This window comes from Erythrolamprus reginae, chromosome 6 (genome assembly GCF_031021105.1).
Source record: "Erythrolamprus reginae isolate rEryReg1 chromosome 6, rEryReg1.hap1, whole genome shotgun sequence".
Classification (NCBI taxonomy): domain Eukaryota; kingdom Metazoa; phylum Chordata; class Lepidosauria; order Squamata; family Dipsadidae; genus Erythrolamprus; species Erythrolamprus reginae.
In genome coordinates this window covers 84,487,721-84,501,348 of record NC_091955.1, presented here as the reverse complement: position 1 = coordinate 84,501,348, position 13,628 = coordinate 84,487,721, and the positions used below count along the sequence as shown (strand labels likewise).

At 37.2% G+C, this 13,628-nt stretch overlaps 1 protein-coding gene and 1 long non-coding RNA gene across 2 annotated transcripts in view; one reads left to right on the top strand and one right to left on the bottom strand.

Moving 5' to 3' along the window:
* CACNA1C (calcium voltage-gated channel subunit alpha1 C) overlaps positions 1 to 13,628 on the bottom strand; it is a 611,798-nt gene that overhangs the window by 30,554 nt on the left and 567,616 nt on the right. Inside the window, 2 exon segments of the mRNA XM_070756479.1 lie at positions 3,426 to 3,491; positions 5,853 to 5,981. Coding sequence (XP_070612580.1) covers positions 3,426 to 3,491; positions 5,853 to 5,981 — 195 coding nt within the window.
* Positions 1 to 13,628, top strand: part of LOC139169809 (uncharacterized) — an 87,569-nt gene that overhangs the window by 32,742 nt on the left and 41,199 nt on the right. The gene's annotated exons all lie outside the window — the stretch shown is intronic.

The window sequence follows — 13,628 nt, the reverse complement described above, 5'->3', positions numbered from 1 at the left end:
TTGGAGCAATTAATTTTGAGTTTGTATCTATTGTTGTGTATCTATTCTTGTGCCCTGTATTATAATACAAGGCACAAGATTAGTTATATAAACCAAGAGGCCTAAATATTCTTTCTCTTCATAAACCATCCTAAAATTAGTTAGGGAAACTAAAAATGATGTGCTAAGAAATCCTGTATATTACTATACTTTTTAAGATATTTATAAGTAAGGTGTTATGTAAAGATTAGTTTTCTCAATTTTATCTTCAATAAGTACACTATTTTCAATATTTTCAAAAATCAGGACTTCTTTCTTGTCATGAACCTAGTAAAATGTTGGAAATGTGAAAAGCATAATAGACATCTTGAGTTGGCATCTTGAGTTTCAAATGGTATGACAGCTTGATCTATTAATGCTTTCCCTGATACCCAACTTAGCCCAATAGCCTGATGCTCTACTAATAGTTGAACTGCTGCTGGTAATCTTTTCTTCATTTTCACTCTATGCTTCCTTCTTTTTTCTCTTTCTCTTACTTCTTTTGGGCAATAGTGAATGCAGATGATGAATGATGTGATGGACTACAGTAAGGAGTGGATTGTTAGGAGAGAATGATGCATTCCAGAAGAGGAAGAGGCAAATCAGGTCAGAGAAAGAGGGTAAAGGCAGCCCCTTATTAGTTGACAGAGTATGTTGTAGATGCAGATAATATAGTGCTTATTCTGGCGAGATTTTGTCTGTAGATATGAAACAATATAGAACTCAGCTTGGAAGAATCACCACATGTTAATCTTGGTTTGAGGCCTAGCAGATGGTAAGATAGGAAATAATTCTATAAATAATCAAGACAGATTGAATCTGTTATGTTCGTCTTGGCACTTGAGAAAAATGGTTTGGAAAATACTGCAGGTTTAGAGCATCTGCACAGCCTTCCATTTTCTGAAAGACTTTTTGTTCCTAATGACCGAAAAAGGAATGTAGGTCTTAAAATTAGACATATTATGTTCTGGAGATTTATGCAGCCTAATCCATGTTACCTTAGTTGGGTAATGGAACATCTGCAAGCAAACAACCTAATTTATTGAATGCTAAGGACTCCACTAAACTGTTTTTAAAAATCTGATCTGATAAGTGTGAGAATTTTAGGCTCAAATATCCTGAGCTATACTGGAATCAAAAATATTGGGTGCCTTGAGCAATACAGTTAGTTCTTGACTTACAACAGTTCATTTAGTGACTGTTCAAAGTTACACACACACACACTGAAAAAAAGTGAGTTACAACAGTTTTTCACACTTAAGACCACTGCAACATCTCCATGGTCACGTGAAGAAAATTTTATATTTATGACAGTTTCAGTGTCTTGGGGTCATCTGATCACCTTTTGTGATCTTCTGACAAGCAAAATCAATGTTAACCATGTATGTAACTTAACAACTGCCATGACTCACATAACAAATGTGGCAAGAAAGGTTGTAAAAAAGGATTAAAATTCACTTAACAAATGTCTCATTTAGCAACAGAAATTTTGGGCTCAATTGTGGTCATAAGTCGAGAACTATCTGTACATCAGCACCTCTAATGTGCCACTGCAAATCCTTGAAATCTCCATGTTTGCATACTTCTAGAGCAGGGGTGGGCAAAGTTGGCTCTTCCATGCCTTGTGGACTTCAACTCCCAGAATTCCTGAGCCAATCAGGCTAGCTCAGGAATTCTGGGAGCTGAAGTCCACAAGTCATAGAAGAGCCAACTTTGCCCACCCCTGTTCTAGAGTATGCATGTAATATATTATGCATCTAATATAGTTTATGCATCCCTACTATATAAAATATGAATAACTGCAGCCTTGCAGGGCATGAGCAATAGACCAAAATTAGTGATGATGGAGAGGAGCAGCAAACTAGTCACTCAATCACTTGTGCTGATCAAACAAACACAGACAATTTGCTTCTTGGTCTAAGGCTAGGCAGTAATTATCACTAGCTGTGTGGAGAGGAGACAATGCACAGAGGACAAACTAGAATCTCCTATCATGGATGTCCATCTGGCAATCTGGTATCTTATGTAAACTATTTTATTTTGGGGTTCATATGCAAAACCTTTGGAACGCACATATGCACATTGTTCTGACAGTTGTAAGTACCTCTACTTAAGAACTTAATTCGTTCTGTGACCAGGTTCTTAAGTAGAAACATTCTTAAGAAGAAGCAATTTTTCCCATAGGAATCAATGTAAAAGCAAATAATGCATGCAAACCCATTAGGAAAGAAATAAAAGCTCGGAATTTGGGTGGGAGGAAGAGGAGGAGGAGGAGGACAGTCACTGCTGAAGGAAGAAGGTGAGGTCAGGGGAATTAAAAAAAATCCATAACTTTAAGGCTTAAAAAACAAAAAAAGAGGGACTCTGAGACGGCACGGAGGAGCACGTGCCTCCCATACACCCGGCGCGAGGCTGCCTCCCATACACTGCGCCAGAGAGAGAAACCCAGGAAGAATGGCAGGAAACTGGCCGGGCCTTCGTGCCGGTCTCAAATTTCCTGGGAAATTTTTCTGGGCTTGGGTTCTTAAGTAGAAAATGGTTCTTAAGAAGAGGCAAAAAAATCTTGAACACCCGGTTCTTATCTAGAAAAGTTCTTAAGTAGAGACGTTCTTAGGTACTGTCAATAATAGGTACTGTCAATAATAAGCTTTTTAAGAGTAGAGGGGAGCAAAATAGTACTGCAAAATTAAGCATCCAAACCAGACAAAGCTTTTAAAGGGAGGTTCTTCTAAGTCAGTTGCCTGAGGAACCCTGGAACTCTCTGGGCTCAGATTCTCCAACTCACTAGTGAGTAATGACAGTTGCAGCTGCTCTGAGGGGGCGCTGGGAGTTACTACTACAAGGGGACAAATTAAACACTCTGAGGCAGGCCGTATTTTTCATTTCAGGAAACAAAATAAGGCAGAGTTTCTACATGGAGAGATTTCTTTTGTCTTTTAGACTCGGCACATAATCACGAGAACCCCTTTGGCTAATATCTCCTTTTTATTTCACTTATTTGCAATATGAAGAAATGGTTGCAGTGCTAAAAAAGAAAACAGCACAAAAACAGATTCTTTTTCTGACCGCATTAACTGTAAGTGAAGGTTGAGCTGAGGAGAAAAGACTGGTCCAAAGTCATCTAGTCAGGTTTCATGCCAAAGGGAGGATGAGAATTAACTTTCTAGTTCAGCACCTTTAGCCAGTAATGCCAATTACTGCTCTTAACCCACACATAAAATTAATTTAAATTTAGCCAGAATAAATTGACAATTTAATTTTTTAGACTCCCTGACCTCATGTTCAGGTAATAGGCCTCCATATGACATAGTCATTGAATTCATTAAATATTTTTTTCTTAAACGTTTTTTAAGTCCCCTCTCCATATGTTTGCAACAGAAAATATGAAATCTTAGAAAGACACTTACCTGCATCCCAATCACGGCATAGATAAAAAAGAGCATCACTATTAATAGAGCCACATAGGGGAGTGCCTGGGAAAAAAAATTGAAAGCAGGTAATGATGAATCATTTATTAAGAAAGCTAACTTTTTGGAACTTGGGATACAATATTCCCATATTGAAAGCATCTGAGAGCAAAAGACCAGAGGCAAATATTACTTTGACTGTACAATCTGCAGTAGAATGCATAAGGTTGCATTTACATGACAATGCATTAGAAAGTAAAATGTTAGATGATCTTGTGCATCTGCCTTTAAAAACTTGTGTGCACATACAAGCATTAATGTAAACTATTTATTTCTCCACTAGATGACTCTACTGATCCACTGTTGTTTTGTCATAAATAATCCTAACAAAACATTCTCTCTTAAATCATTCTATTTCTTTTCACATTAATATTTTTCTTAGAAAAAACAGTGCATGCTGCCTACTGTCTATCAGATCTGTAAAAACATTTTTCTTATTATTTATATATATTTTTCTCTCCAGATAGAGAATGATTTCTGTATTTGTTGTAATAAGAATTTAGCTACAATTTTAACCACCAATTACTCTTCTTTATTTAAAAATTGTATGTGCCAACTGTTACATTAATAATTTTTAAAAAGGAAGATCATTATTAAATTGTTAAAAGACAGTTAAAAATTTAGAAATGAGGAATATATAGAATAAGAGACAAAATTATCCAGTATAGAAATATGGATCCAATATTTTGAATTGCGGTATTTTGGAGTAAATATATATGGGGAAAATGTTATCATAATTCACCCAATAAGATATTATTTGAGCTCCATTAATTTTATTTCCACCAATGGGCACGGAGCTTTACAAAGAGAAACTCTGTTGAAAAAAGAGTTAGTCTGGTAGATATTGGACTCTGGTTATCATATTTCAGAGATAATGGAGAAATATTGCTTCCTGAAATTAGAATGAAAGTGAACATATCATTTTGTTCCACTTGAGACAATTAAATTTCATTTATCTATAATTGTCTGAGATACTTCTAAGAAGTAATAATGTTATTCAAGAGTTGAGTCCCTCTTGCAGCCACGATTTTCCTTCATTACATGGGCGCGTATAAATATTACAAAGAATTACAGGTAGTCCTCAACTTACGGGAACAATAGGGACCCGATTCCATTGTTAATCATGGCACTTAAGTGAAGTGGGCCTGATTTTACGATCCTTTTTTTGCCACGATTGTTAAGCAAATCAGTGGGGTTGTTAAGAGAATCCCAGCCTGCTTAAGCAAAACCTGCTTCCTCCATTGTCTTTGTGCTTTTGGAAGCCAGATGGGAAGGTTGTAAATGGCAATTGCAATGAACCCCGGGGATGCTGAATTTAATTATGTGAGTATGAGGATGTGGAAGTGATCATAAGTGCAGGGACTGGCTGTAACTTACTTTTCTTTCCTGTGTCGTTATAACTTCAAACGGTCACTAAATGAATAGTTGTAAGTTGAGGACTACCAGTATGTAGGATTGACCTGGGGAATCTAGAAAGTTCAGCAAGAGATGCATGGATAATAAAATCTGAAAGAAACCCCCTGCAGGTAGAGAATTGGTAAATTGCAGAAAGAACTCAGTGGTTCTGATTTGGACTGGAGACGGTTGAATACTTTATTTGCATGGGGCCTTTTCTGGAATCTTGGGCCTGTCTTCGGAGCAGGTGACCTTGAAATTGAAATAGTTCTCCACACTGGGATCTCAGTTCTGTGGCCACCTGCATAGATTTCACCCTTGCATCCATGATTTTATGTCAGTTGGAAAATAAGACCAAGATATATGCATAAGGGTTTGGGTCTCTTGCCATATTTGGACTGAGTCCAGTTGCCAGTAATGGCCATAGATCAGCCTTCCCCTACCTGGTGCTCTTAAGATGTGTTGGGACTATCACTCCCATCATCCCCAGCCAGCATGTGGTCCAACACATCTGGAGGGTGCTATATTGGGGAATGTTGCATAGCTGAATGATTCCCCAATTGCATCAGCAAGCTGACCTGATGGACGGAAAGTGCATCACCTTTATTTTTAATATAAAAACAATTTTACTATAAAATTGTTGTATTCACTTTTTTGCCTTAACACTTGCATTGACAGGAATAAAACTCTTCAGTTTAGGGCCCAATAATGGAGAAGTGTGTGATCTTACAAATTCCTTTTCTTAAAAAAAACCCAAACTGTTTTAGGTTTGAGTTTCAAAATCCTCTACCTCGCCAGGCTTCACTCCATCCATCCTAATTCCTGAGATCTCTGGATGTAGAAACTCATTGATCTTGGGCAGAGACCATTCAGAAATGGTGGCTGGCTGTACCTCTCATATAGACATGTAAGGTAAAGAGCAGACGGAAACATCCCTCGGTTACAGTCACATAAAGCGTAAGGAAGGAATACCTGGAAAGACTTGATGAAGGTCCAGAGCAGCGTGCGGATGCCCTCCCCTCGACTCAACAGCTTCACCAGACGCATCACCCGGAAGAGTCGGAAAAAGGTGATTGAGATGCGAGAGTTGTCCTCTGTGTTCTGGAACCCATTGGCACAGAGGGCAGTCGTTACAACAGCAGGCGAAGAAAACCCACCCTGGGCCACAGAAAATGCGACGTCACAGGAAGAGCTCACTGCACTGTTCCCCTGCCTTAGAAACCACGCTCCCCCACCACCATCTTTTGCTACCCTGACCTCTTCTCTAACTCCCTACGATAGGTCTACATTCCCCACATCCTTCTTCTCAATTCAACTCTGGGTGTTCGGGAGCATTTCAAACATTCTCCTCCTTGTTTTAATAAGGAGAAATGCGCCAGGGCTCCTGCTAACAGTAGTGTGAAGCCATGCTTGCCTACCTCATTGATTAAAAGGTCATAACAAATGGCCAGGCAAAGCTTTTGGGTGCAACATTATTTAATTTGAGGAACTTTTGGCATGCAGTTTCATTTTTCTCCACAATATAATGAAATGCAGATTGAGGGCCTTCTCTGTGGCTGCCCCGGCTCTATGGAACCAACTCCCCCTCGATGTCCATACAACTCTCACCCTATTGGCCTTCTGAAAGGCTATGAAGATCTGGCTTTGCTGGCAGGCCTGGGGGCCATGAAACTGACATCTGTCATGGCCAAATTATATTGAATGTTATGTATGTGTGTTTCTTGATTGATTGAGTTATAGGTTTTTAAATTGGGATTATATTTTTAGTTTTTTCCATATTTGATTTCTTTTTTAATGTACCGGTATTTGTATTTTTATATTGTTGTAAGCCACCTTGAGTCCTTCAGGATTGGGCGGCATAGAAGTCAAATAAATTAAATAAATAAAGAATAATTTACAGTGACATCAGTATAATGAAATCATGGAAGTGTAGCTGTAAAGTATCAGGGATTTTAAAAAGAATCCTGCACATACTTTGCACATTTAAAAAACACCAAGTGCACATACAAATGTACTGTGTTGTTTGGTTGTGAGAAAGAAGAATGGTCACCTAAAATAGTATAAACAGAAGCTGTTATGTTTGTGTAAATATCACATATGTCAGATAGGATTCTTCCTCCTTTATACTGTAAAAAGTGACACCCCACATTTGGGGAGTTTGGAAGGAATGGGCAATTAAATGAAATCCTGATACTCAGATACAGAGTAAGCAGGCTATACACAGAATGTGTTTCATTTGGCTGCATGCTGAATAAGAAGTTCCTAATCCAAAAGGAGGTAGCCATTATTATCCATATGGACTAACAATTCAGCAAAAAGCATGCCATCTAAACCAGGATAAGGGACCCCCTCTGTTCTCTTCTCTGCAGAAATCCCACAGAAATGCGTATATAAGTTGTATTTGGAAACATGCTTATACGGGGTTTCTTCTTGCCAGGGAAAAATCCTAACTTTCAAATATGTTCACTTAATCTCTGACATACTTAATCTCAGGAATATGAGGAGCAATAGAAAATTCAAAGTTTGCTTCTAAAAGGAATACTTTTCAATGTGTACTGCATTATAAAAACCAATTCAGTTAGAAGGCTCCAAGATGAAACAACACTAGTGCTTGTGTTTTTTTGTAGTTTCATATTACATCTTCCCTTATTTTCTCTGTCCCCAATTTTATTTCTCATGACCCCTGGGTATTTCCCACAGCCTGTCCACTGCCCAGATAATATAGTTATTTTGGCCTGCCACTACTGTTTAATCGTTACTAGAGTTTTAAATAGCTTTTCTTTTCTAAGTGGCTTCTGATGTTCTCATAGCTGAGTCCCTTAGCACAGGAGTCCTCCCTACTATTCCCTTTGGGGGCCTGTGACTTACATGGACATTTCTCTCACTGCACTAAGCCAGGATAAGCCTGCATCAAATGAGGTCAACTACTTTCCTTTGGCATTTGTGAGAAGGCTCACTACCAAACAGACTGCTGGTAGGGAATTAGGTAATGGTGTTATCAAACCATACAAGATAGACTAGTGAAGGATGGAGAATTTTAGTACCCTAAGATATGGTCTACTTCTATATATGCTGGCAGATTTCAAAGAAAACAATAGCACGTTCTTTCTACTTATGCTCTTTTAATTTCCCATGGCTTTCATCAAACCAATAGTTTCATGCGCTCTCTGTCTCTGATCTATCTGGAAACAGTGCAGATCACCTACCACCCAACAAACATATCTCCTAATTTGAGCTACTCACCACTTTGTAGTGACCATGAGAGAACAGGTCCTTTGATTTCCTGTTAAGGATTTAACACTAGCTCTTCTACCCTGCATTTATGTGTCTATGTGCATATATACAGAATTCAAATCTTGAATTATATACAGAACTGTGTATAAACAGTTTGCAATTTTCTGGGGGGTTTTCCTGTATAATTTACATGTAAAATGCATCATTTTCCTTTTTTAAAAATGAGGCATAATTAAGATGCGGAAAATTCAAACGTATGTTTTGACTTATTTAAAACGCATATAGGTTTTTATTTTTGTGGGGTTTCCCCCCCCAGCTGCTTGCAGAAGTCAATGGCTGGTTTTAATACTTAGAAACGCTTCCTGAAATACACATGAAAATAATCCTGTTCTAGAATTAATGAATGCCTGCTGTTGAAGGTAGGCTATTCAATTGAGAAAGAAAAAAAAATGCCGTGATACATGCAGTTCCCAAGTCTGACAACCAACTTTGTTCAGGATATAAAATTTGCTGAATTAAGTCAAGAAAAAGAACATTAACTGACTTTTTAAAGTGAATCAATGTGGAACTGTGGGAAATATAATGTTCTTTAGACTCGTATTATTAGACCCACAAATTATTCTATTACTTTCATTTCCACTATGTAAGGGACACTTTATGCTATTGTAACGTCATTGAATTTGGTTAAGTAATTGCCATCATTTCGGAGCCACAGCCATAGAGCATTACAACATGTCCTATCTAATTGTGAGGAATATACCACAGGCATTGCAATGTGAAGTTATAGTGAGATGAAATGAGAGAAAATAACATTAGCGTCTCCAGGTAATATTCATCTCAACCAGCCCATTAATGGTATCATAGAATGGTAATATTATTAAAGTATAATATGTGCTTAATAAGCTCCCATTTGCCTGCAAACATTATTTCCTGGATGGCAGGATAGGGTGTTTCAAGCATATTGTCCACAATATGGAAATGTGAACAAAAAAGGGGAAAATCAGTGGACTGGCATACAGTAAGTCAACCACACTAGTTCAGTTCTATCAGAAATAAATTTCTTTCTCTCTTCCTCAACCTTCAATTAGAGATCCTTCAACAGGTTGAATTAAATCAGGGTGTAGGCGACACTGTCTTGGGCAAATGAGCTGGAAGGATTTGTTTACACAACCAGAATTGCACTGACCATATCTCATATTCTAGGTTGTCCGATTTTATTTTTGTATGAACATATGAATATTAGCTTTCTTCTCTGTTTGAATTTATTTTGCAAGCCAATCCAATTGATTCAAAGAGCTCATTTTTTAACAAACAAGAAATCTGAAAAGGGTTCTAGTTCTCTCTTGGTAATAACTCATTATATGGTAGGAAAACAGATAACTTGATAGAAGGAAAAAAAAAACAATCAAGGATGCACATGAAATACAAATCATGTGCAGAATAATCAGTACCAAACTCTACAAATGGATACGCAACATGGAGATTACATGCAGCAATAACTGGGCCAGGTTTGGAGATAGAAACCTTAGTAGACAGGGTGGCAAGAGAATAAGGCATGTATTAGGAGATTAAGAAGTGATACAGGGGAAGATGGTTAGGTTTTTGTCTAGGAATGCACACAGAGACAACAAAATTCACAGCGAGGAAGGAAGGATATAAAGAAAAAAAAATAGGACCACACAGTAGAGGAGACACTACAGATTCTCTGGAATGCAATGGATCAAATACAGCCATTGTTAAAGAGTCCCCTTATGGAATTCACATTCACACGATTCTATTGATAGGGGTTATGCATTTTAATCCATTGTTTTACAAATATATAGATAATTGAATTTATTTTAAAAAAATGAATTTATCAAAAAATATATTTATAGTTCTCAAATTAGTTTTATATTTCTTTTCAGAAAATGCATTCCTTTAGACTCCAAAATTATAGCTATTTTCTTGGAAAAAGAAATCATGAAGTCCAATTGTTTTAGGAATATACTTATATTAACTGAAGTGATAGAACTTTCCCTTGTCTAATCTATTTTCTTTCTCAGTACCAAGAGCACAAATGTTAGAATACGGTAAAGTTTCAAATCTCTTCATTCATCAGATTAAGGACAACAGGAGACAAATTTTACTTCAGACTTCAGTGCTCGGGTCTGGAACGAATTAGACTCGTATGTCGAGGTACCACTGTATATATGTTTTTTCTCCAAATAATCTCCCTCATACCTACAATAAAGCTTTACAGAATAGCAGGTTCATAATATTTCTAGAGGAGGTTTATTAGCACCTTAGTGAAACTAGTAAAGATATGGACAGTACTTCAATCAGAGGTGAGCATCACATACTGTAACAACCAGTTTGCCCAGAACAGCAAATGTGAGCATGCGCACAGTGATTATATAGGATGGAATAGCGCTAGTACGGGTGGAGGGGAACAGCCATTGGCCGGAACTACCAGTTAGCCCGAACTAGTCCAAACTGGCAGCAGCCCACCTGACCTCAATAGTTATAACCTAAAATACAAATTTCATATAAATGGATTTTTCTTCAAAATAAAAAATAAACTACAGATCTTGTAATGTTAGTGTTTGATTGTTCCAGTTGAAGTAGAAGATCTCTAATTTTAGCAAACTTTATTATCCATCTTTCATTGAAATTTAATACAAATCCAGCTTCAGTTAAAAAATAAAAACTGTAGCACTGTTTTTCAGGCACTAATCTCAGGCAGGGTATCCTGGTTTTTCTTAATTTAAGATTGTGTGGAACGTGGCTATTAAGAATTGGTGCATACTTTGTTATTGTACTGTTTACTACATGAGAGAAATCTTGCTAATACAGGACAATTTTCTTATTAATGTGAAACTGGTCTTAAAACGAGGTGTCTTTTTCCTTCCTTGTAAGAATTAGGTTTCAAAAAAAGAAATGTAGAAAGTAGATTCTTGGAATCCTAATTTGTGCAGATCACCAACACATCTTATAAAATCTGATCCTAAAGCTCACTGAGAACCCATAACTACCAAAAAAAGTTAAGTCTTTGTCAATGATATCTTACGTATTAATCCTTTTCCATCTTCTTGGCAATGCTGAAAAAAATGACATGACCATTTTTCAAATTTATGGCCTTTGTAGCATCTCCTTGATCCTGTGATCAAAATCCAAATGCTTGGGAACTGGTTCATACTTATAACGGTTGCTGTGTCCCAAGGTCATGTCATTACCTTTTGTGATCTTCTGATAAGTCAATGGGGAAGTCAGATTCACTTAACAACCATGTTACTAACTTATCATCTGCAAACTGCAGTGATTCACTTAACAGCTGTGGCAAAAAAGGTCGTAAAATGTGGCAAAACTCAACAAAGGTCTCAACCAAAGCAATTTTGGCTCAACTGTAGTAGTAAGTCAAGGATTACGTGTACTATCACATAAGAGGCCCAGGCAAGTTTGGAAAAATTCCAAAAATTGCTGAATAATTAGAGAAAAAAAATTTTTTTTTTAAAAGACTATAACATACTCTAAGCTCCAATTATATTCAGGGACCACAAAAAATGGATTAATTGTTCCTAAGGAATGGGAAATTAATAACAAATTATGCCAGAAGAAGAATCAAACTAACTTAGAAATATTAAAAATAAATAGCTTCAATGCTTTATATTTTCATCAGAAAAAAACCCAACAAATTGAAATTTGACAATAGAGATATTGTGTAATAGTGATTTCCAAGATTAACAAGGTATATGTCACTAGCATAATAGCTTTCATAATAATGTTCTGTGTAAACAATATATAGTACAAGTTCTCTGGACTTACAAAGCAAATGGCAGTTCATGAGAGTGAAACATAGGAATGCTATAGTTAAAACTAAAAGCACAATTACTGAGACTGTCCGAAGATGTTGTCTCATCTCATCTCATATATCAGTGGGGTGATTCAATCAGTTTTTACTATTGATTCTGTTGGCGTGACTTGGTGGGCATGGTATGGCTTGGTTGATGTGGCATGGGAAGGTTACTGTAAAATCTCCATTCCCACCGCACTCCAGGGGAAGCTTACTACAAAATCCCCATTTTCTCCCAATCAGCTGGGACTGAAGCAGAGAATATATGGGGATGGGGTCAGTCAGAGGTGGTATTTACCAGTTCTCCGAACTACTCAAAATTTCCGCTACTGGTTCTGCAGAACTAGTCAGAACCTGCTGAAACCCACCTCTGTTATCATATCATATGATATGATATATCATATTATACCTATTTTAGACTGCATAATATTCCATATATGTGCACTAATAAAATATTTTGGTTGTTATTAAACAGTCTATATTGCCACAAATTCACATATTTTGCCATTAAATGATTATGATCCACCTGGGCATATGGCTATTGAATCATTACCATCAATCAATGTAACATATAGAATAAACAGTGAATTCAGTTTATTACTTTCTCTTTCTATCCTGTGACTGGCATTAATGTTTTCAATTGATGGACAGTATTTCACAGACCTAAGGTTTACCAAGCATCCATTTTCATATGTAGTCCCTTACTTGGCCACAATATGTGCATTCCAGGATAGGATATAGATCAATTCTCAACGGGGAAATTAAAATTTTGATATGTAACAGTTACAACAGAATAACAATGTTGGAAGGGTCTTTGGAGGTTTTCTAGTCCAATTAGTGATGGGCTTCTACGGGTACATTCAAGTATGCAGAATCAGTAGAAAACGTTTGGTCAGATATGCAGAACTGGTAGAAATATATTTATTTTTTCCCCCTTCTGGGCTCTGGGTATGTTTTTCCTATCACAGTAAATGACGTTGAATATGTATAATTTTAGAAGAGCTACGCATGTGTGTGTGTACGTGCGTGCGTAGGTGTACATACACATACAGTTTATATAGTAGATAATGTATATTTTTGTGTGCCTGTGTGTAATATGTATGGCACACATACATAGAATTAAATAATATATTTTGGATGTTCAGTAATAGTAAACAGATGTATCTCTTTGAGGCGAAGAGAGGCTAGGCAACCTAACCCTAACCCTTGATGTGAGTGACGTCAAGTTGGCCACCTTTAAGCCAATCACATGACCTTTAAGCCACCCCAGTCACATGATCGTCAAGCCACTCTCACCTGGTCACATGGCCGGCAAGCCACACCCACAAAATAAGCCACGGCCACAGTGTGGTAATAAATTTTTTTTGCAGCCCTTCGCTGAATCCAACCTTCTGCTTGAGCAGGATACCCAGCCCCTACATCCCATTTAGGCCGGCAGAGTGCTACTGGAGGCTTTCCTGTTTCCCTACCGGCCATCCTGCAGAGAACTACAACGCTGATTCGACCCTTGAAGAAAGCAATTTTTGACATTCCTGCCCCATATCATTCCAGACAAATGGCTGTCCAATTTCTTTTTAAAATGTCCAATTCATGTCCTCCAATGCTTCTCTTCGATAGGTTAAACATACCTAGCTTCCTCAACCACACAAAACAAAAGAAAAATCCACAAAAATAATGTATTTTTG